The 24,897-nt window shown below is 42.9% G+C and overlaps 2 protein-coding genes across 2 annotated transcripts in view; one reads left to right on the top strand and one right to left on the bottom strand.

Moving 5' to 3' along the window:
* Positions 1-21,792, top strand: part of LOC134883818 (rab effector MyRIP-like) — a 92,088-nt gene extending 70,296 nt beyond the window's left edge. Inside the window, 13 exon segments of the mRNA XM_063912253.1 lie at positions 6,668-6,754; positions 8,334-8,431; positions 8,511-8,591; positions 8,828-8,989; positions 11,379-11,550; positions 12,039-12,565; positions 12,693-12,836; positions 13,008-13,655; positions 16,664-16,852; positions 16,949-17,110; positions 17,676-17,771; positions 17,887-17,947; positions 19,216-21,792. Coding sequence (XP_063768323.1) covers positions 6,668-6,754; positions 8,334-8,431; positions 8,511-8,591; positions 8,828-8,989; positions 11,379-11,550; positions 12,039-12,565; positions 12,693-12,836; positions 13,008-13,655; positions 16,664-16,852; positions 16,949-17,110; positions 17,676-17,771; positions 17,887-17,947; positions 19,216-19,259 — 2,471 coding nt within the window. The 3' untranslated portion in view covers positions 19,260-21,792.
* A 606-nt stretch (positions 21,793-22,398) lies between these two features.
* Positions 22,399-24,457, bottom strand: prlh2 (prolactin releasing hormone 2). The gene is made up of 3 exons (XM_063873943.1): positions 24,410-24,457; positions 23,405-23,650; positions 22,399-22,640 (listed from the first exon to the last, which is right to left on the bottom strand). The coding sequence occupies exons 2-3, from the start codon at positions 23,565-23,567 to the stop codon at positions 22,441-22,443; spliced, it is 363 nt and encodes a 120-aa protein (XP_063730013.1). The 5' UTR covers positions 23,568-23,650; positions 24,410-24,457; the 3' UTR covers positions 22,399-22,440.
* Between the last annotated feature and the right edge of the window lie 440 nt (positions 24,458-24,897).

The raw sequence follows: 24,897 nt of genomic DNA, 5'->3' as shown, positions 1-24,897 counted from the left end.
AACACGGCAACAACAACCAAACAAATACATCAAGATTAGAAATGAGACTGCTGTATGGATGGGGCAAACTGTGTGAGTAAATGAAGCTTCTCTTTAAATGAAATGAACACAGAGTGGTAACATCACAGCAAATATCTGAACACTTTAGGATTGAACAAATAATTGTTTACAAGGACGAAATCAACAAGAGGTCGTTACCTTTTTAGAGGAGGAGACTCTCATGTCTTTAGGCTTTCCTAAATTACCTCCAGCTGATCATTTCTTATCTTCTTGTTTGTTGAATCTGTACAAAAATCAAAGTAAAAGAACACATGGTCGTTTTCTGGGGAATTATCTGCCTGAAAAACTCATGGTGAAAGACTTTCTTTGGACCCAGTCAAGGTCGCCGTGTTCCCTGTTTACTGTTTCTGAGCTGAACTAATCTTCATATTACCACACAGACTTCAGAGTGGTGTCTTATCTTTAACTATTGACATGAAAGAGAGATGTTTCTTTCCCTAAATGTCAAACTATTCCCTCCGAAGAGAGTTTTATTTGAAGGCATTTAGCTGTGACTGTACGTCTCTTAGACTGATCCAAGAGATATTGTGTTTAATTCCCTTGTGATAAATTAGCAGAAGCACACTGGCTCATACCTTTGAATTGGAATAACGCCTCAGCTATTTAAAAATCTCCATCATTGTATATTTCTGTACGTCACTCGAGTCTGGTTTCATGGGAAAGCATCACAGCATCCGCCATGAAATTCAACCTGATGAGTCCTTTATGAAACATCAGAAGCAGGACTGATGATTTCTCCCTCCTCTTTTTATAACTTAAATCTCGTTTATTTCCAACGGGGATTACTCTTCCGTCACCTTATTCCTGCCTTTTGTGTTTGCAGTCTCCTCACCTCTCAAATAAGACGACGGTGACTCGAGCGGTATTATAACCTTCAGACTCGCTGTTCTGTCACGAGGGAGGAAGTGAAAGGAAGTAAAGGAGCAGTGGTGTCGGGTTTTTTTATGGCTTTTTAAACGAAGTTATGATGTCCTCAACTATACCTGAAAGCATCGGAGCATGCAGGGTGCACAGATTACTAAAAATACCCTTTGTCTTTAATGCACGATACCCGTATGTGCATCGTGCATGCTTGTGTTTTAACGCTCTGCAGGTTTGATTTGTGTGCAAACATCACCAAAAGCTGCAGTAAATTACACACATTACATTTGTTTCTCTGCCCTTTTCCAAAGTTGAGAAAATAGAATCCATACTCTAGAGTTTACAAGTCAGATTGTTGAATTATCTGTCTGTATTTCAGTGCGGATGCAGATTTGAGTGTTTCTCCATCATATGGTTTTCTGACCTTCACTATTGTGTTGCGTTTAAGGGCTGTAAGTCAAACACTTACATGTCGGTCTCCTTTTGAGCTGCTGAAGAGCTTACAATTCATGAGCTGTTTTGTAGGGAAATCAAACCAAATGATGTGGAATAAAATATATCTAAATAAACACTGTTAATAGAAGCTGCTTACTTGCAGATGGGATCATTGTTCAGTGTTTGCCCTCCATAGATTGCCTTTAAATCTATAAATCTTTTTCTCACTCTACAGCCGAACCTTAATTTAGTTGCTCCCCTTTGTCGGCCAACCGAGGTCAGATAATGATTCCTAACTCATTTACATTTTCATAGCTGTGGAGACATCCTTTAACAGCTACTGTATTTGGGGCAGCATGCCTAATGAATATAAATGCTTCCATGGAAACTGGTTTTGTTTCATAACTGTATCAGTAAAGTAGCCGAGAAAAACAAGGTTTTGCTTCTTTAATCTCCACCTTCAACATCTAGCCAGTACCAGGACAATGTGAACAGTGCCTTTGTCGTTCTTCCCCGCCAAAATAAGAGTAAACAAAACACAAGGACCTCCTTATCCACCTCTCTTAGTAGATTTATAGACTAACTCACAGCTGTATTGTCGGAGCGATTCTCTCCTCTGGTCTTTGAGCTGAAAGCCCGGTGACTCAGTGCAGCGCTCTGTCTGCTGGGATTGGAGGGCACGATGTTAAACAGGAGCCCAGAGCCAGTGCTGTCACAAAAAAGCAAACAGCTACAGGGCCCGGACCACATTGGTGTCAAGAACACAACTGCAGCTATTTGTGTGGCGCGTGTGGAGCCAGGACTGCGTGTCAGCTGGCCGGCGTTCATGGACAAATGTGTGTGAAATGAAAGAGATGTGCAGGAAACTCTGACCTTTAGCAGCTGGATCTGACCTTGTCCTGCAGTTTGCATTCACAGTAAAGTTCTTCTGCCTCAAGTTTGGCTTTTTTCGAATCAGACTATGATGAGAGGGTGGAATTGGGTATGTTATGCATTGACATTTCCCTCTGCATTAGAAGCAGCCATTGGAACATTGCTTTTGCTCCAGGCTGCCCTTTTGAGCTGTTTTTCTGCAGCTTTGTTCTTGCCCAGGTTCATGCACTAAAAGGATTAGCCCAATCAGACTGCTTTTAAGTCGGACACAATGGCCCCGCAGGTGACAGTGGCTGCATTATGAAAATGGAAAAATTAAATGGTAAGAATTACTGGAGACACTTTGCTCCCTCATTTCAAATTCCACCTCCATCCGTTAAAACTTTAAAGGTCATGTTGGACCAATTCCTTTCTGCACACACACACACACTGGTAAGTGCTGCGTGCATCACTTAAACGGTCAGTCTTAAGGATACAGAGAATTCATATTTTCAAAAGAGTGGTTCCTAAAGCACCTATACATATTTCAATTACATTGGCATCATCCAGGCAAGAGAGTAGCGCTCTTATCTCCCAAATGAAAGAGACGGATGAAATGTTTGTTTACTTTCCGCTCCCCCCCCCCCCCTATCTCGATGTGAACTCACTTTCCGTCTCCTCAGCCGTTGTTCTGAGGACGTTGTTTATGAGGCTGTGTGCTGCCAGATGCTGCGTTGTAATTGAAAGGGAACCGTCTGGACTCTCCCTCCTCGCCGCTGTGCTGCCGGCGCTTCAGAACCGCTCGCTCTAAGTGGAGCTTAACTGGCTCATTTATTTATACAGTCTTCTGTTAGTTACCTCTGTGTCTCAGCATATCCTCTCTTAACGACACTCGTTATCACTCTACTAAATCCCAGCTCTGAGTTTCAGTCGTTTCCAAACTTTTTGCTCCAAAACAACAGAAGAAGAGATCTATTCTCGAAAGTATTTAAAGATTCACAATGCACAACACTAGTTGTGCAATATACTTAAGACAAAGAAGGAAAAAGAAATAAGACACACACACACACACACACACACACACACACACACACACACACACACACACACACACACACACACACACACACACACACACACACACACACACACACACACACACCTGCAGGCCACCGCTGTCGTCTGTGTAGTTACCATGGCGATATCGAGTGGTTTCCTCCTCCACTCGTCTGAGCAGCAGGACGGCAAGTGGTGGGGGACAAAGGTGAGAGGGTGGTCATAGAGGGGGAAATTCAGAAGTTGGATTAAGAACACACACACACACACACACACACACACACACACACACACGTAATGACAACGCACAAGATTGCTCTGTTTTTTCACACTTTCATTTCTGCCATGTCAGATGTTTCTCGTTGATGAGCAGCAGGCGTGAGAGTAACAGTGATGTGGTGTCATCACACTGAGTGATCGCTGTCATCTTAAAATGCTGTGAGAGGTTGAATTTATGAGGTTATTTCAAGCCTTTTCATACTACACTGTCCCTTCTTTGCAACAAAAGAAATAGTATGAAACCAAAAAAACGCTCTGGAGTTTATCGTGCTCTTTCTCTGACACTGTGCAGAAATACCAGCTTTAAAAATCAAATAGCCATGCAAAACGAACCAAACACCGTTGCAGCATTCTCATGTTGATATAAAATGTGAGTTTTAATATTCAGATTGAAGTTCCAAACTGTTACGCATTAAATGTAATGAAAAAGTGTTTTTGGTCTAAGAAAATAGAAAATAGCAAAAAACATGAATATGCAAACAAGGTGCATATGCACATTTGAACTGTATTATGTAAATATACTAATAATGAAATAATGTTTAGTCTCAACAGACCGTAACACAGAGCTAATTTAAAAGGGTCTCGCTTCAGGCTGCGCCTGTTTGACTGACAGGTGACAGCACCGCTTTTTGGGATACCTCACACACACTTATGTTGTGACAGAGGCTGACGTTGATACGTAAACAGTGAGGGAGCATCACCATGATACCTCAGGAGCTCCACTACTGTGTGTGTGTGTGTGTGTGTGTGTGTGTGTGTGTGTGTGTGTGTGTGTGTGTGTGTGTGTGTGTGTGTGTGTGTGTGTGTGTGTGTGTGTGTGTGTGTGTGTGTGTGTGTGTGTGTGTGTGTGTGTGTGTGTGTGTGTGTGTGTGTGTGTGTGTGTGTGTGTGTGTGGGGGTGTGGGTGTGGGGGTGTGGTGGTGGGGTGTGGGTGTGTTCCTGCGAGACAGCTCTCCTTTATGTGTCTACATTGTGGTGAGCTGCTGCAGGTAATTCCCCCCCCCCTTATTGTCCCCGTCCTCAGTGATTCGGCTCCAACCAGGCAGAGCCGAGCCGCTCAGGCGGAGCGTGTAATGGTGAGGATTTGTTACAGCGAGCTGCGACTGGGAGTGCGTCTGGTTCCCAGTTCAGTGTTCTGTTAACACTCGTTCACACTCCTGCACGGCTGCTCAGTGTTTTGCCTTTCTTAGACTTAGGGCGATAGTATCGCTCTCTGGGAGTTAGTTGAAAACTTTAAAATGTTACGTTTATTATTTTGTATTTGTGGCTTTTGTTTTTCATTGTACTGAAAGGGAAGAACTGCAGTTTATTATTCACAAACATCATCATTTTTCTCAAACTCTGCAGCAGATCTGACCAATTTTCTGTTAAATCTTTCATAGATATTGTCTTCATATTTTCGAATAGGAAAAGGCTTTAAACAGATTTAAACAAACACAAAACATTTGTCATTCTTGTTCTATTTAGAAACTTGCCTAAATAAAAAGGTAACGTCTGGGTTTAATCCCCAACACCATCTGGATTTGTCTATTGATCCAATGGAAACTATTCGGGTTTAAAAAAGTTGTTCCCATTAAGTGCAATTTAAATCCGAGGAATATAGGAATTACCCCTGGAGATACACTGGGCTGCATCAAATCAAACACACACTCTTTAAATCGGAGCTACACACACAGACTCCAGCTGCTGTTAGGGCAGATACTTCATGTACTCGGATGTATAGGGGAATCTAAAAATAGTCTTTTCTGGTTGAGTAACAGCATGTCACTGCATGTCACGGTGGAGAAATGTAGGAGTGTGTGATGGCTGGCTTACGCTCTCTGCACTGTAACGTCTGGCTGACACACAGCAGCGAGCTGAAACATATCTGACAGTCGGCCGTCTTACTGCTGCTTTTAGAGGGGACAGAAATGCCAGCTTCTTGCTTTCTTGTTTGCCTGGCTTCATATTTTTACGTGTTGGCCTCTTCTGAAATGAATCCATTAGTTTTATGCCCTTGTATGCAACCGTGTGCTTTTTTATAAGACATATGTTTGTGCGAGAGGCCAAGAATGCATCCAACAGCAACATCGTGGTAGAGTGATCGCTGTGTGTTCAGCTGGCGATGTTAGTTAGCTGTGGCACAGATCGGTGAGTGACTCTGGCTCCTTGAAGGCCGATTTTTCTTGCATCAATCAACTGCAATTATTGGACTGTCTGTGTGCATTCAGACAGAACCTGCAGCCGGTCCAACAGGACAGAAACAGGACAGAGAATCAGTGGACCGGCCAAGGACTGGAGTCATAGAGTTTGGTTGAGCAGCACGAGCCAAAACTCTGGAACAGGGCCTGTGTTTTGGGAAGGTTTGGCTTGGTTTGGGCTCCGGTTGCTGGATGGAAATGAGCTGGATCTGGAGCCAGACTGTTCTGTCTGGATCTGTGGTCGGGGAGGATGGAAACGTACCTGGAGTGTGCTCCGTCAGACTAATACCTCGATGGTTTGCAAATCCCTCTCGTGCACTCTCTGACAGTTTGTCTCTCTAATAACCTGCATGTCCAAATCTATTCATTTCTTCAGCCGGATTGATGAAAGGGCTGACTGCTAACCTCAGGAGGAGTATCTAACACGAGCTAATGGGCCCCTGAGGGAGTGTGTGGTTCTGGAGGCGGGATGTTGTAACCACTACACCTTCTCTGGGCGCTCAGTGCTCTTTAAGTGGAGCTGTATGAGGATTATAATTACATATTTTCCATTTGGGATGACTCTAGACATTGGAATAAGTTTTAAAAACAAATGCAGCACTGTAGAGACCTGGCCTGATGAGCTGCAAAGAAAACACGCTCATGAGTGTCACTAGTTGGAAAGGGAATTCTCCTTTTTCTTTTCAATGTCATGTTTCTTTTGCGTGTTCAACAGGGACCAAGTAGAAAAAACACAGCTCTACGATTCACTAGATGACAAAGAGGAGAGGGGAATACAGTAGGATCACAATGAGGAGTTTAGCGACAGTAACCTACTTCTAATGTGTCAACAGCGTGCAGATACGTTATGATACGAGCGGGATATTTGCATTTCTGTGACAGCCGTCAGTTTGAAGGCTTTCTTCTGAACACTTGGTTTGTCATTCTCTCTCTCCGCTTTTTTAGAAAGCAGCGTTCACGAGGGAAGCACCGGCAACGACAACGATGGCAGCATCTGCGGCAGCGATTCCGCCTTCTACAAACAGAGCGAAGGTGAGTGACGGATAACTCAAACGCAATTAACGTTCACTTCTCCAATGTAGATTTAGTTGCTATGTTGCTTTCCGTTTGTCCCTTAGAGAGGTGGAGCTTTTAGGTTTATTGCTTGTTAATTGTTAGAGCGCATTCTGCAGAGGGGTGTGTGTAGGGGGATCACATCAATGCTACAAAATGCATTAACATTCATACACACACACACACACACACACACACACACACACACACACACACACACACACACACACACACACACACACACACACACACACACACACACACACACACACACATAAATCCACAGATACACATAAAACCGCTGTGGAGAATTAAATGCACACACACGCAGATAAAACGAAAGCCTCCTACACACAGTTAGACACCGGTCAATGCACAAATTATAAAGCGTGTGTGTGTGTGTGTGTGTGTGTGTGTGTGTGTGTGTGTGTGTGTGTGTGTGTGTGTGTGTGTGTGTGTGTGTGTGTGTGTGTGTGTGTGTGTGTGTGTGTGTGTGTGTGTGTGTGTGTGTGTGTGTGTGTGTGTGTGTGTGTGTGTGTGTGTGTGTGTGTGTGTGTGTGTGTGTGTGTGTTTTTATTGCATAACATTATAATTACACTTCATTTAGTGGATGCTTTTATCCAAAGCAAGTGCATTTAGCCATGAAGATGCAAACTCAAAAAGCACGAATCCCACGAGTCCATTAGTTTTTAATAAGACACAACTTTCTAAGTGCTACTCACAGAGAAGAGAGATGAGCTTTTTATTAAAGAGTATTGGTTTGATTGAGCGGCTGCAGTGGAAACAGGTGGTTCTTCACTTAAACTGCAGTGTTTTAATCCCCAATAATAATATGCTGAATTGTTTTCTGTTAAACATGTTTGGTGCAATCATTTATAGAGATAAATCCATTCTAATTTCACCTTTTCTAATGGTTAAAGGATTAAAAGTAGGAGCAAAATCTGTTGAAATATCCAGAATAAAACCAACCAATACTCCATCCATACCAAAGAGTCATCTTCCCCTCTGAATGTTCTGAGATTTATCCACTTAAATAAGTTCTGAGCCCAGCAGACATGTTAAATAAATGCAATAAAGTCAGTGCAACATATTCTAATTTGATATCCAATGCTCTTGAGACCCATTAGAGGGGTTTGTAATTCACCGGTTTGAATACAGTGGGACCTTTCACTTAAGTAAATTCACAAAACTGCAAAAATACTCAGTTACAAGTACAATTACTTCATTCAAAAGCAAGCACAAGTATAAAAACACAAGTGTAAGCATCCAAATAGACTGTATTAAAAGTACTAATGATGCAGAATGGATGACTTCAGAATCATATATACATAATCAGACTGTAAATATTCATGCATTATTGAAGTATTTGAAAATACTAACAATTATGATAAGATATTTGTGACATTACTCCAGTGAAGTACCTCCAACCGGTACTTAAATACACTGCTTGAGTAAATGTACTTAGTTACTTCCAGCAAATGTGTGTGAGGGGATGAAGGAAGGTGTAACACAGGTGTAAGATCTATGAAATGTGCGTGTGTGTGTGTGTGTGTGTCAGGACACAGCATGGCCGAGACGCTCACAGTCGCCCTGCGTGTCGCTGAGGAGGCGATAGAGGAGGCCATCGCTAAGGCGGAGGAGTTCAGTGACAGCTTGGTGAGAGATCGCTCCTTACTTTCTCCCCCCTGTCTCTCCCCTTCCCCTTTTTAATCAGTCACCCTCTCTCTGTGTGCAGGAGAAGCAGAATGAAGCTCGCTATCTGCAGGACCACAAAGAGGAGCTCATAGAGGAACTCGCCACAACAATCGTACAAAAAGTAAGTTGAGGAATGTTTGAAGTGAAGATCCAAATACCCATCGCTTCAATCTGAGTCCTGGTTTGTCATTTATATAGTTAGTGAAGATTTGCAACTGCTATAATTAACGTTTGTCTGATATTTCCTATCTACATTTTAAGCAACTAGTGCGTAACTTGACAACTGGTTATTGGTTTAAAGTGTATTATAGCAAGTTATTTATTCCTTTGTGCTTCGTCCTTCTCTTCTCCCCTTAGATCATCCAGAGGAGGAAGCGCTCAGAGATGCAGACAGAGTACGACTCTGTCTGGCCCCAGCCTCAGACTCTGATCCAGTCCGGTGAACTCTCCTCCCCGTCACAGCCTCAAGCGTCTTCTCAAGCCCCCCAGGACCCTCTGAAGACCTCCTACTCCCTGTGGGTCAGTGCTGACTCTGCTCAAACTCTAGAAAAACAAAAACAAACGTCAACCAGATCCTGCTGTCAGCGGGTGTGAACTGATGAGTCTGGGCCAGTTTCTAAACTCTTTGCAGATTTGCTTTGAAACAATAGTGGTTTGGTTTCCGCGCTTCACTGAACAGCACATATAGTGGTGTGTTTTGTTATGTGTTTCTCAGCCGCTGTCTCTGTGTTTGCCATGTTTAAAAAACACAGGAATGTCCTTTCAGTGGCAAACAAGGCGGCAACCTCTGTGTCTGAAAAGTGAAGCCAAGTGTCTTAAACCCTATTTTCTTTCTCGTCTCACACACACGCTCTAAAATAGGTCAGGTTGTATAGAGGTCTATGAACTGCTCTCCTAAAAATGTCATGTGCAGCTGTACTAAGCACCACCCTCTCATGTCAGACTTGCTTACTACTTCCACTTCTTATATAAAGCTTATAGCAGACTATAGAGGTGATGAGGTGGTATTATTATAGGCTGCTTTTTCTCTGTCTGAGGTCTTTGTCGGATCTAGTTGTGATGCATAAGAATTCCTTTATTTTGACCACTTAATCTTTTGAAGGATTACGGGTTTCTCAAAAAAAAAAAGGGATGTGGACTTTCATGCTTTTCGAAAAAGCATATGCAAATAAATAACGTGTAAAAATATCATTTAGAGGATTCCTTGGATTTGGTAGACACATGCTGCTCTTTGAGGTTCATCTACTGTATGCTTCAGGGAAAATAGACCACTTAGCAACTAAGACCCCTAGGTGCCTGGCTCAGCTCTCTCTGCTGTTTGAAGTGTTTTCCGGTGGATTTTCCCCTTAAGTTGGCATAGCCTTACAAATATTACAAATGTGTGCCAAGTAAATCGAAATCCACACTTTCACTTAATGTTCCAGGTTTGAAAAAAAACTACACAGAGGGACTCACTGAGGTGTATAGTACACACACACTCACTCACACTCACACACACACACACCTGCCTCTCACTATGAGTCAGTAGGGACTCCTGCAGATTTGTCATCGTCCCGTGTGTGAGCGTAGCTTCAAAGCTGCGCTCCCCTGGCCTCGCCGTTCTGTTTCCCGCTGTTTCACTCAGCGGAGATCAGTCCTGTGCAATCCCCCCCCCACCCCCCCCACCGCACTGGGACAGGCTCTGTTTATCAGCTCTCTGCAAACACTAAGACACCAGGCATGCAAATACACTCTCAAATCTGCACAATGATCCTTAGTAATCTCAATAGTGCATCCCACCCACCGTAAGAAGTGTCCCTGCTCTGCTGGTCTGTATTTGAACATGCATGTACCTGCAGTACTTGGATGTTAAGTCATGGAAAAGACAGACTGTTCACCAATGAGATTTAAGTTTAGCTTGTGCACATGACTGAGCTTTAAATCCCCTCCATATTGTTCCTTTCATTCCCAGCGGAGCAGCTACTTCATCTACATACAGTATGTGTGCATGTGTTTCTGAGAGGAGTATAGATACACCTGCATTGACTCCTGAGCAATAGAAATGTCACTAAATTGATCAGATCTTTGGGAAAAAGCAACCAGTTAAAAAAATTTTGAAGCGTCTTCTGTAAAGTTTTTGGTGAGATGGAAGAAGCCTATCGTCCCAAATCCATAATTTGGTGACCCTTAGTCTTTAGGATGAAGATTTAATTGACAAGATGAGTAAGAATAGACTTGTACATGTGCCTTAAAGGGGCCCTATCATGCTCATATGCAAATTACACATTAGTGTTTTGTTCCTCTACATGTATCCATGCTTTAATGTTCTCCTCTTTCCACCCTCTGAACACAGGGATTTTATCCTTTGCAGACCATTTACATGCACAAAAACCCTATTTAACACACCACAGAATAGGGAAAACCCCAAAAAGGGCCTCTTCAAAGTAAAGGAAAAGAGGCAAACTGTGTTGCATTGGAGTGTCGTAGTTTCTTTTTTTAATTTGAAGACATTTTATGATCCTACAACTTCCACAACATCTCTCCCACCTCCAAAGATGATTTGCTCTGTTGTCTGTGTTGCTCTCTAGTAGTCTTCTAGCCCCCCCTGCTGGTGGGATTGTTGACTCACAGTCTTGTTTGTTCAGATTTCTTCCCAGACAGGAAGTAGACGGGCCAGCAGTGTTTCCCTTTATATTATGTAATTACTGTAGGTGGATATTATATGTGACTGCTGCCGCCGTCTGAGCAGTAAAACCTGTCTGCAGCCGCCGGACTCAAGTAAACAATGATCCTGAATTCAGAAAAGGCTGATTCACTTGACTTTAAAATCAACTTTAAAAATGTTCCAGAGGGACCATGATGTCTGAACTGTGTGTGTCAGCAGAGGTGCATGCCATCATCATCATATTTTGTGTCTGTTTTTCTGCAGCGCTCGCGGTCAGCGTTCTCCCTCACCAGTGACGACTCCCCAGAGAAGGGTCCAGAGGAAGAGGGGGGGGCCCAGGCCGGCGGCGGGTTCCAGGATTACGCTTCTCTGAAGAGGGAGGTCAAGGCCACATCACTCCCCAGTTGGAAGAGTGTGGACCGCCTGGACAACTCCAGTAAACACACACACACACACACACACACACACACACACACACACACACACACACACACACACACACACACTGGATGCAGATGCGAGTGTAGGACAAATAGGATGCACAATAAAATTGATTAAAGCATTTCAGCTTTATTTTCTCCCACAGAGGCGATTGGTTTTTGCAGCAGGACATATTTAAGACAATAAAATGCAAAAAGCCCACAAAGTGAACATCAAGCGGGTTGGGGGGGGGTTAATGTTTCAGGCCCCAGATCGACCTTCTTATAGCTGGAAAATAAACAACATGGATAAAGAAAAGTCCATATATCTGCCTTATTTAAACCAGAGACCCAACACTAGAGGTCATTCTAATCGAATAGAAAGATTTGCATCCATGATCATATTGGAGACCTTTTTAAAACTGCCATTGAATTTAGTTTTCTCTTACTGCTGAGCCATGATTACTATGGCAGGTCAGTGTTTCTGAACTTCCTGTCCCTGCAGGTGCGTCCTCGGTGCTGCAGAGCCCGGACGGTAACTGGATCGCCCTGCACAGCTCGCAGCTCTCCCGGCCCAGCCTGCTGACCAAGAGGAAGAGCCTGGTGTTCAGCGCACTGGAGAAGGAGTCCGGCGTGGTGTCGGCGTACGACGAGATGGGCTCCGACTCGGAGCAGGACGACGAGGGCGGCTGGGGCGCGGCGCTGCGTCAGTTCAGGCGCAAACTGTCCGACGAGACGTACTACACGGACTCTCAGCACGACCCCGAGTGGACGTACACGCAGCACCTGCCCGTCACCTCCCCCTCCTCCGGACAGTACACCAACACAGAGACGCTCAACTCGGACTCCGAGGCCTCATCGGTGCTGTCGGCATGTCCCCGCAAACCCCCCCACAACCTGCTGAGGAAGAAAGGCCCCCCGGAGACACACCTGCACCCCCACCACCAGCCGCTGTACCACCAACACCTCCCCCAGAACCTCTCCCCGTACCCGCTGCACTCAGAGGCCCTGGACGTCAACTTCAACCCCAAGGTTAACGGAGGATTCTTGTACTTCAAATTCATTTATAAGAGAACTGTTATTATGATCTGAAATGTGAATTAGAAATACAAACTGGCATTTAAAAAGGAAATACTAAAGTGGAAATGTGTGTTCCCAGGTGACGGGGGACAGCAGCGAGGCAGAGGAGAGGCAGATCGACCCGGTCCGGAGGTCGCGGCGGCGCAGGAAAAGCAAGAGAGAGTCTTCATCAGAGCAGAAAGCTGCCGGGAGCAACACTCAGTCCATCTACCCTCTAGCACAGGTAACATCACATCTGCAACCCCCACTGCTCTGAGGCTGTCCCAAGAGATTCATAAAACGAGAGGCAAAAATATGCACTGATCAATCATTAGAGTTTGGGCTATTGTACAGTATTGAATTTAATTTTGCATCTTATATGATGTATTTATGTTGCTATGTCCCCCCCCCAAAGGAGAACAGTGGTTTCCTCCTCAACGCTCTCCTGAAGCGGGGCCTCAGTGAGGAGCAGTCAGCACCCGACACTGTGCCAACAGCTGCACCGGACGCCTTCAAATCAGACGCCATGACACCCGAGCCAGAGGACCTGGACACCGTGGCCCAGAATTCAGCGGTGCCCAGCCCTCCGCAGCCCTACCCTCTGGTGGCCCAGGGGCCCCAGCCTGCAGACTCTCTAGAGGAGGAGCTGAGGGCCAGACTCAGCCAGCTGGTCAGCCGGGCTAACAGCAAAGACTGCAGCTCGTCGGAGGAAGAGGAGGAGAGGCCAAAAGACACCGACAGACAGACAGGAAGTGACAGACTGAGTCAAGAGAGAGAGAGAGCAAGTGAGACGGTGGAGCAAGGGAACAGGCCAGAGGAGAGACTAATAAAGAGTCCTTCAGAGAGGGAGGAGAGGGGGCTAGAGATGGGGGTTGAGTGTTTGGAAGAGAAGCTGGAAGAGTCGGAGCCAAAGAGAGGAGACAAGAGACAAAGCAAGAGACAACACAAGAGAGACGTGGAGAAGGAGGCGGGACAGAGAGGAGGAGCAAGGAAGAGTGGGTCCAGCGGCAGTTCACCCGCTGTTACTCCGTCCTCCCAGGAGGGGGTGCTGTCAGACAACCAGGTGAGGAGCTCAGGAGATACTCATCCATCTCCTCTCATCTGTCTGTCTGTCTGTCTGTCTGTCTGTCTGTCTGTCTGTCTGTCTGTCTGTCTGTCTGTCTGTCTGTCTGTCTGTCTGTCTGTCTGTCTGTCTGTCTGTCTAACTCTTTATTTCTCTGTCCTTCTCATGAACTATTCATCCTCACCGCCTCCTTCATCCTGTGTTTCCATCTTTCTCTGTGCTTTCCTATTTCTTTTGGCATGTGTGTGTGTGTGTGTGTGTGTGTGTGTGTGTGTGTGTGTGTGTGTGTGTGTGTGTGTGTGTGTGTGTGTGTGTGTGTGTGTGTGTGTGTGTGTGTGTGTGTGTGTGTGTGTGTGTGTGTGTGTGTGTGTCAGGAGGGACAGCATGACTCGGAGCAACAGCAGAGGCTTCAGTTGCTCTCCTCTCTCTTGCAGCAGGTGAGAAATCAGCGTGGAAGCAACAGGATTCTGTCACATCGCTTGCAAACCTCCATCTTATCACACACACACACACAACCACACAGCCTCAAGCACAGTTCTGTTTGCGTTTGATTGGAAGAAACTGACTCTGTGCTAAAAATGTATCTACACATTTAGAGCATAGTGGAAGCATACAAAAACAAAACTCAATTCAGCATCTACCAAAATCCACTATAACATATTAAAATAAGTAAGATCGAGTGCATTTTAGCCTAGAGTGACATTTTAAGTTGAAAATCAAATGACATATTGCTCTATTTCCTGTCAAAGTGTACTCTTATTTCGACGTATACAGAGAGTGTATTCCGTACATACAGAACGGTGTATATGCGGGTTTATGGAATTTGGACACGGTCTAGATATAAAAAGAAACTTTGTGGAAATGATCCACATTTCATAATCTGGTTGTGTAATAAACGATCCATTAGTAAGTTGCAAGCTGTGTTCCAGTATTGATATTACCATGGATTTATTGACCAGTCATACCCACACAAAGGTAGGTCGATGCACTTTATTATACACACACACACACACACACACACCAGACAGATGAGAGGAGGTAGTCGATGTTGGTCATTAGCCGGCCTCGTTATGAGGGCCCCTGTGAGTAATGCTGCTCTTTAACAATAGGTGTGATGACACATGTTCCAGTGTGATCCGGTTCAGGTGAATAAGGAAATGACTGATGACTTTGATATGTTTGGCTTCAGTGGGGATTACTCATCGCTGTACACAGATAAAGGTTTTGAAATGGAAATATCAGCCAGAAATAAACACTAAAATCAGAAGCCAGTATGATGCATCAAAATAAATATGGCATATTAGAAATGCACTCGGGAGGAGAGAGTGGCTGAGCACTGTGCCATCCGTCAAGAGATGATGGACCCTTAATACAAAGACTAGAAGAACTGACCCAAACCAACTTTATGCTAACCAACAGCTGAGGAAAAGGTTGGTCTGGAGCTCCAGAGAGGTTTTATAGAGCCTCAAACTCCACTACCACTAATTCTCAAGTAATGAGAAGTAAAACAACAACAACAACAACAAAAGGCAAAAGGACCAGAAAAACACATTTTGAGTCTTAGCACATTCTTACAAAAGTGGCTGCTGTACTAGCTTCTACTATTCAATACTATAACCCGATTAAATGTTATGTACATATATAGCCTGATATCTCATACCTCTCAGGGGGCTTTAGAATGTGTGAATTATACTACATACAATAGTCGTGCATATGGAATAAAAAGGTATAATTGTTTAAATTAACCAAATAACTTTGCGTGTGGTCCAGTGACTCTCTTCACTCAGTTGTATCTCTGTCCTGGAGCGTTACTATGTTTGTAATACACATTAAGTTCATCTTCAACTCTAACAGCGGGGGATGTTTGATCTTCATGTTCACTGCCCTCTTACCAAATATCAATCTGTCCTCCATCAATCGACCCATGTCGATACCTCAGCCTGTCCGTCTCTGCTTCAGTCTCAACATCCCTGAGTGTAATGTTAATTATTTTAGGAAAAGACGCTGCCTCTCATCTCTCTACATGTGATGGACGGATCAATACTCCCTGATCAAAGCTTCAGCCGGTGATTCATTCATTATCGAATATGATCCGTCTCTCGTCACGCTCCTTTTCCTGCTCAGTGTTTTCATCTATTCAGAAAGGAGCACAGCCGCTTTCTTCACTGGGCATCTTCTCTGTTTATATCATTAGTCGTCAGAGATCTGGAGGCTTGGATTTGAATAAACGTGTTTTTGTTTTCCTAAGACACCTTAATATGCTGTTGGGAGTTCTGATTTGTACATCCATTTCCAAATGACTGAACTGAGCTGGTGATATTTAACATTTTACCTTTTACTTCATTAGCATATTTACATTTCTGGTTATAGCTTTAATGCGGCTGTGAGCTTTATTTGAAATCTGGAAGGTGATTAAATGCACACCCAGATACCATAATTGCCATCCTTTGACCCGCAGGCTGCACAGTAACAAGAGATCTTCTATTCACTGCAACATCTTTTACAGGATCAAAGCCTAAAGAGATAAAAGATCCTTCCTAAGGCTTTGTCATAAAACCTTTTTCACTTTCCTGCTTCATCACTTCTGCACTTCTTACGTCCAGTTCTTTGTTCTGCACCTGCATACATCTCAAAAGCTGGTTAAAGACCAGCAGCGTATGCGTTTGTGTGTCGCCTGCACAATGGTAGGGCACGCAAGCTGCTGGTTAGAAATGCAAAAATCAATTAACTGTCAACTAGGGATTAATTGGCTGCTACTTTGACAATGGATTGGAATAAATTCTTCACAAAACATTATCTGATTCCTGCTTTTTAAATGTAAATTCTCTACTTGTTTTGCTCCTCTATGACATTAACCAAATGTATTTGAGTGGGGGGGATAAGATTATTTTAAGGACATCATAAAGGGCTTTCGCAAACTTGTCGTGGCCTACTTTCCTCCACACATGCACATCTCATTTGCTCTCATAAAAGGTGTGTGTGTGTGTGTGTGTGTTCTCGTGGAGCAGAAGTACTCGGCGGCCTCTCTCTGCAGCATCACCACAGAGGTGCTGAAGGTGTTGAACGCCACAGAGGAGCTGATCGGCGAGGCAGGAGGGGAGAGCTACACCCCGGCTGAGCCCGTCAGCGACTCCCCCGTCTCCAACAGCTCCGACACCCGCCGGCTGGACCAGAGGCTCACCAAGATGGAGGAGAACGTGAGCAGTTAAAGATTATCTGGAACTAAGGCCCACACTCACAGCTAAACGAGGCCCACTTTTTACAGCTCCTAAATGCTTCTTCTCCCTGTGTAGGTGTACCTGGCTGCAGGTGCAGTGTACGGGCTGGAGGGGGCGCTGGGGGATCTGGAGGAGTGTGCGCGCAGCATTCAGAGCGGCACCTCCGACACAGAGCTGTCCTTCCTGGAGGACCAGGTGGCCACCGCCGCCGCTCAGGTCCAGCAGTCTGAGCTACAGGTACTGGAGATCTATTAGTTCCATACATGCTCCAAAGACCTTTTAACGCAATACAGTTTATTTAAAAGAAAAAATATAACTATGTTGATTTCATTTGTGCTTTTACGGCGTGAAACTCTAGGAATACACATCATTCTTTATGCACTGGTTTAGAGAGTTTGGGCAATTATCTTTAAAATGTTTGCCCTATTCACCTGAAGTGTGTCCCTTAATTGACATCTGTGCCTCCCCTTAATCGAAGTCTGTCTCCCCTTAATTGAAATATGACTCCCCATAATTGAAGTCTGTGTCTCCCCATAATTGAAGTCTGTGTCTCTCCTTAACTGAAGTCTGTGTCTCCTTAACTGAAGTCTGTGTCTCCTTAACTGAAGTCTGTGTCTCCCCTTAACTGAAGTCTGTGTCTCCTTAACTGAAGTCTGTGTCTCCTTAACTGAAGTCTGTGTCTCCCCTTAACTGAAGTCTGTGTCTCCTTAACTGAAGTCTGTGTCTCCCCTTAACTGAAGTCTGTGTCTCCCCTTAATTGAAGTCTGTGTCTCCTTAACTGAAGTCTGTGTGTCCCCTTCAGATTTCGAACATCGAGGCGAGGATATCAGCTCTGAAAACAGCTGGGTTGAATGTGGCTGTCTGCAATCATTTCTCCAAGTTCAAGCCAAAGGCCAAGGTAACTCGAGGGACTCTCCAACACAGAAATATGTTCTATACTTCCAGGGTTGTCTGCCCAAGTTTAGTGGCCAGGTTTATGGATAAAGTGTATAATATAAATACTCTGATTACAGCCTCAAACCCTGGACTCATCACGCCACCAGAGGAGGAAGCTCCCAGCCCCTCCACTAAAAGGTACCAAACAAGGTTTACTTTGCTTCGTACATACATAGAAAACACCATGCATGCATACATAACATGTAAACAACAACAGAAAATATATAACTGTGACGAATCCAAACCTCTATTGAAATAAAAATATGTTTTCTGGAGTAATTTTCCGAGCTGTTTTTGTGCAGGGAAAACATAAAGTGAATAGATGTTTTTTCCCGGTTTAATGCATTTACTGCAGTGATGTTCCACCCTCTGTACAGTAAACAAAGTACTGGACCAGTCATGGGTAGACTATGCAAAGCGTGCTAACTCACACGTCATCAATGCAAACTCTCCTGAACACAAACATGCTCAGTGTGTGTGAATCCGCTACACACGGCGAGTGAAACGACAGGCACTTTTATTCATCTTTAGTTAACATCACACATTTTACGCTTTGTGGTGGCGGCTGAATGGAGGTAAAAGTGAATACATCTGCTCGAATGGGACTGAGGAACTGAAAAGCTCCATTAGATGTAAAGCAGCCAAATGGAGACCAGGAGGCTGAGGCTGTTTTATCAACCTACAAGAAGTCAGTTCCCTTTTTCATATCAGTGAATGGCCTTTTTCTGTTAGTCTGTCTCTATTTTCCCTTTTCTTTCTCTAGCAGAATCTGCACAATAGCTCTGATTCAGGGTGGCTTTTTTAGCACATCTCAAAAGCCAGAAAGCATGCTGGACAATGGGGCTAAATCAGTGACCAAGACATGTAATCAGATTGTTGATTCCTGCTTAACGTATCCTTTTGGCCGGTCCATCAGACAGTATGGTCTAAATGTACGACTGCTAAAGACTGTTGTGACACTAAGGTACAAGTCATCTGTTATTTATAGTTTCATCCAAGGCTTTCTGCTGAAGAAAGCTTCATAGAATCCTAATTTGTCCTACCAGAATAGTGCATATATTGACTTTGTTATACATTTTAACCCCATTTTTTAAATAAAACTTTTAGATCTTGGACGCTTTTAATCCAATTTTTAACTCAATTAAATATTGTGTCATCTGATTTCAGAAAACAAGCTGAACAAACAATACTCATCAGCTCGTACCGCCCATGTCCTCCAAACACAGATTTTATGTCAGTATTTAGACAGTTTCAATCACAGAATCTGTTTGTTTCGGGAAAGGGGGAAACCTTTGCGTATAATTCGGCTTTAGATAAACTCCTGCACAATAAACATTGAAGAAATCCCCACAGAGTGAAGCTGACTCTAACAGGCTGGACATGACATTTTTTCTTTTGCATTTCAGAGAAGTTGGAGCCAGAGCAACAGGTGAAAGTGTTTCGGCCGTAGTGACAGCAGCACAAGGAGTCCCTCAGGGCCTTTTCAAAGCCCCAGGGACGGGGGCCCCTCTCATCCAGTGCCTTGACCCAGTGTTCGCCTCCAGGCCAAGCAGGGTCCAACACCTGCCCTGTGACCCTCCGAGCACTCAGCCCTCAGCCAGGCACGGTACCGTGTCAGTCAAATACCGTCCAGAGAGACGACTGGCTCTTTCCACTGTATCCTCCATTTCTTCACCACATGACATAAAGCAAGGATGACTCGACAGTCTCTGCCTTAAAAATCTGCAAACAATCCTCATGACCCGACAGAAAAAGAACATCTGTACAGACGAACATGACTCTCATTCCCTTTTCTATCTGTTTGCAAGAGTATTGTGATTTACTGTTCAATGAAGACGTGGAGAAATCATGTGAAACTTTCTGTGATCCAGTGTTTTATACTGCATCCTCTTTATCATACTCTAAGTCCCCTCCTCTGAGCTTTTATGGATGATTGTCCATTTCCACACACAGCTATCAGATAGTAATCCTCATTCGGGGAATGATTGTAACACCTTTGATATGTTAACCATTTTAGTTATTCATGCACTTGCCAGAAATAAGGGTTAAGATACACAAGGTATCAGGTCTAAGACTGTTTCTGCCCTTCCTTCCTGCCACTGAAAATGCTAGATGGCTAAAAAGGAAAAACAAAGCACATTTGAAAAATCATCTACCCTTATTTACGGCCTCAAATAAAATGGTTAAAATATTGGTTGAAATTTATGACTACATTAACAGGCAAAGATCAATACTACCGTATCATTTGTACTGTGACCATGAAGCCCGTTAGCTTAGCTTAGCATAAAGACTCTAGTTAGCTAACTTGACTTCAAAAAGGTTATGATATTAGCCGAGCAGTTCACATTCATATATATATATATATATATATATATATATATATATATATATATATATATATATATATATATATACAGATAGAGATTTATATGTTTGTTTTAACTGTACAAAAGATAGACAGATATTGTTCCGTCAGAAAGAGCCAGGCTAAATGTTTTGCCTGTATTTCAGTTTTTAAGCTAAGCTAAGCTAACCAGCATTAGCTTTATATCAAGGCTACAGACACATGAGTCTCATTGGATGGAAACGTATCCCATAATGTCCAACTTCAAGATGCTAGCTGTAGAAGAAGTGCTCTCCTATTTATTAAAGTAAAGCTGAGTAGAAACACACACAGCCTTAATGTGAGAGCTATGGGCTTTCCATTGAAAAGAGTGAAACTAATGTCTAATGTCTGAATGTCAGACGAACTCAGCTCAGGTCTGACATTCAGGTTTGGTCTGCCAACTTTCCCCCATTCAGTATTCTTCAAGTCATTTTCTTTGTTTACTTTCAAACATTGTGGCCTTTTTTTTTTTAAACAAAAAGGTATTTTCATGTTTTAACCTTTCGCTGTCCAGACCTTTGTGTTGCATTCATTCAATCGTGCAAAGATTTTTTACATAATGAAGTCACATGGGCTATAAAACTAATGCCATGAAACCATGATTTTGTTACAAGCAATTTATTTTTGTACTTACTGAACGTTTTTATGCAATATCACTGATATAAGTACTATTGCACATTGAAGGCTTTATTCTCTCCTCAAAGGAGCCCTCCTCAGTCAGTCCTCTCTCATGACTCAAAGTGCTTTCAGTGTACGCCTGCATTTACCATTTGATATTCTGCCAGTAATGAGGATGGTAAATGGTGCAAAAACACCGGTGTCAACAGGCATCTTTGGAGCGGCTAGTACGATTCACACTGTGTTTGTACTTCTTAAACACTAGATTGAGAATACTGCCTTTCATCTTTGGTTGTTTTCCTTTACTCTGTGACCACCTGCATTAGTCACAATCTCCGTTAGCCATGCATACGGTTGTCAAAGTTTCTGCAGAGGTTTTTTTGCTTGAAGTAAAAAAGGTGTGATGATCCTCTGTATGAATGCATCCCCGCTTCATCCCAGCCTTTCACTTCTCGGGTTTTGCACATTGATCCTGTACTTTTTGTCAATCTTGTTCTCCGGAGGTGTCGATGTATAAAACGCATGTTTCTGGTTTTATCGAAATTTGATGTGAAAATGTCCCATGAAGAAGCACAGCCACAAGGGTCCAATCATCAGTGTCCTGTATTTTTCTAATGTAAAAAATATAATATTATCTCATCACAGAATTTATTAATATATGTATATGTGTGAAAAGATGGATATGATATAGAATAATATGTGTATTGCCCAATCATAGTTGACCAATCTTTCAGTGTTGTGTGCAAGAGACTGTGTATATTGTCCTGAGGGCGGGGGTCACGCAGGAAGTCTAATCTGCAGACAGATCTCACTTTGTTTGAACCCAGTGAGATTCAGGACTCTCACTGTATGTGCAATCGTTTGTTGCGCTCCATATGACATGTTGGGGACATATTATCAAGCAAAAAATACAGATTCTCTATGTGCCACAGGAGACAAAGATGTATTATGAAATGAATAAAATTTACAAACTTCAAAAGTTTCTCATTCTAAAGAAAGTGTTTGTTGTGCTCCTGCAAACACAGGATGGTGGTAAGACTAAATAATAACAATAACTAATAATGCTAATGGTAAATAAGACTTAACGATTGTTAATCTATTCATTTAAAGTGTATTTTTTTAATTAAAGCAAATGATTTATAAACCTTAAGGGAAATTGTTTGTCAAACATCTTTAAAACATTACATGGATAGATAAACCCAAAGCCAATTATTAACCATTGATAAGTTATTAATAGTATATCTAAATGATGTTTATAGATAAGTTATTAACCAATTATTTACCCTTAACAAAGTCAAATATATCTGGCTCCTAATTAATGCTTTACAGCATACCTGAAAGTCATTTGTTAATCATTAAATAATCCTTAACTATACCTTATTTTTACAGTTTTTAATGACTGTTTTTATAGTGTTATCGTGAAGTCTACAGGCTCAGTGACGCACAGATATAATCACAACATCCTCGTTTATTAATCAATATAGATGCATTTTTATGTACAGATATCAGGGATCATCCACCAAGGCCTGGTCACAGACACCAGAGAGAAACACAGGTAAGAGCGAGAGCAGTATTGGACCTCAGTACAGATAAAAATGAAGAGTTTGTGGATGAAGAGGAGTCTCTGTCATGGCAACCAGTCCCTGTCCTCGCCCTGCAGTGCCTCCTCCAGGCTCTGCTTGTTCCTGAGGCTGTGCAGCAGCAGGCCTAACGTCCTGAGGACCGGCTGCACCCCCCCGGTGCCCTGTAGGCTGCTGTGCCTCTTCCCAAAGCGCCCAATGGGTCTCACCCCACGGCCCACGTACCAGAAGGGGTCAATCTCTGGACCTGGAGGACACACAGGTACAGCAGGGTCAGAGAGAGCGGGTGCATACTAACATAATTCACTACGGGGGAAATACAATTATTAAACTGCTCTCTGTTTTTGTGCAATAACACACAGTCGTACTTTTGCAACACAACTCCTTTCCCTGAATCCCTCTCTCACCTCTGTTTGTTTCCTCCTTTTATGTCATTTATCCTTTTTTCACAATACTTACTTCAGTTCTACTTAACTATTCTATACAGTCAATATTTGAAACTGAATTATTAGCATTTTTTTTGTTAAATTGATTGGTTAATTTAGACTAATCCATACAATCAGACCTGTCTTTAAAAGCAGAGTATGTAAAATAAATAATGTAATGATCACCCTGTAACGCTTGTGTAATCTAAAGTAGATAACATACACTGATATAAAATCACAGCATATATAGAGCAGTACATTACATGATAGTGTTCCTCTTTTCGAGTTGAATAAAAGGTGTGATATCTCCTTAAGAAATACATCTATTATTAAATACAGTAAATGGGTTTCAAAGAGAGTTTCTCAAATGGTCTAAAAGTAATCAGGAGGACAGAAAACATATCCATTAGTAGTCAAGAAACAATATGTTTTTTAGGAATCTTATAGGTATAGTTAGTTAATTTCAATCTTTTAAAGTCAATTAAGAAAAAGTAATACACTTGGTTGATATAACAAGGTCACTGAACAGACCATAAACCTCTCCATCTAAATCTCTGCAGGTGATAGAAAGTAAACAAAGTCTTACTTCTGTTGTCGACATTGTGCACAATCTGGAAGTCGTGCTCCAGCGTGGAGCTGTAAGCGCGGCTGAAGCTGCAGGAGAGGAGCAACAGCAGAGCCAGAGCTGCAGGCAGCCAGCGGCTTGCCAGCAAGCAGAGCCGCACATCAGCTGATCTCCCAGGCTGCATGAGGAGGAGGAGGAGGAGGAGTGATGAAGGCACTGCAGAGGAGACGCCGGTCAGTGAAGCATTCACTCACCTTTAATTAGACACTGAAAACAAAGAAGGACTGGTATTTATTTCTGTCTGAGTGTTCTTATAGCTGTATTTTAACTTGTTTTCTTGCACTATTTCATGTCCTTCTTCATGTTTTAAGTATGTAGCATGTCTTATTTATTGCCAACGACTACACTGTTGCTATTTTGCACACAACAATAAAGCTTTCGGATCTTACATCTTAGAGAAAAAGAGCAGCTCAAACTCATACCGTTAGAAAAATCAGGTCAGATCTTTAAAAAAGCACTTTTCAATTTAATAGAAAAGTTGTATAAGAGATTAAAAATAGCACTTCAGAGCACGGAGGGGCACTGGTCAGTGAAGCACACACTCACCTTTTATTAGACACAATACAAAAAGACTGGTATTTAATTCCACTGTACAGTATTAACCTTGTTCTATTTTATATGTTCTACTTATTCCTGCTTTTTCTTCCATCTTTGTGTGCCAAGAACTATTTTCATGCACTATTTTGTCTGTTTTTCTTCTTTATCTTAGCATTACAGTAACCTTTCTAAAGTCTATCAATGTTACATTATAAGTTAAGAAGTAAACGTCAAATCGGAGGAGGGTCTCTTGTAAAATGATTCCCCGACACATAACTTCTTTTAGAATATAATAATATGTTTTCCTTAATAAGTGAGGGTTTGAACTCCCATTCAAACAAAGAAAAGAATAAAACTAAAATAACCAAAACCTATGTTATCTTCTTACCTTTGCATGTTCAAATTAAATACATATTAAACGTCTCTTACCCTGGACGTTGGTGGCAGGCTGAGGTCAGCTGGTGGAGGTCTGCAGTCCTTGTCGTTGAGCAGGTGTGCTCCACCTTTTATATCCACGCTGCTCCTGTGGTTGTCTGATGATGAATCAAGAACGTCAGTCACACACCACGACCCCCCCCATCCTCCCACTCTTTAAACCCCCCCTCCTCTCTTGGAGAAAGCTGGTCTGTTTGCTGGTGTTTTCCTGACGTCCGTCACGCAGCAGAGCAGTCCATCAGGGAGTCTGTGACATGTGGACGACTTTAAATTAGTGGACCTGGGGAAGCCCCCCCACCTGAAGTAGGTCTGTCAGACAGTAACTGGGACTGGTGGGTGTTTTTCATCGACCAGCTTTATTACAGCTATTGCAAACCTCCCCTCGGTGTATTCCTGTCACCAGAAGCTTTTGAAAGTTTCTTAAAAGAACAACGCACTGCAGAAACTGAACCTTTCAATCCATCTCTGACATGAAATACCAG

This window comes from Eleginops maclovinus, chromosome 21 (genome assembly GCF_036324505.1).
Source record: "Eleginops maclovinus isolate JMC-PN-2008 ecotype Puerto Natales chromosome 21, JC_Emac_rtc_rv5, whole genome shotgun sequence".
NCBI classification, from domain to species: domain Eukaryota; kingdom Metazoa; phylum Chordata; class Actinopteri; order Perciformes; family Eleginopidae; genus Eleginops; species Eleginops maclovinus.
Note: the sequence above shows the minus strand (reverse complement) of the source record. Positions and strands in the feature narration are given on the sequence as shown.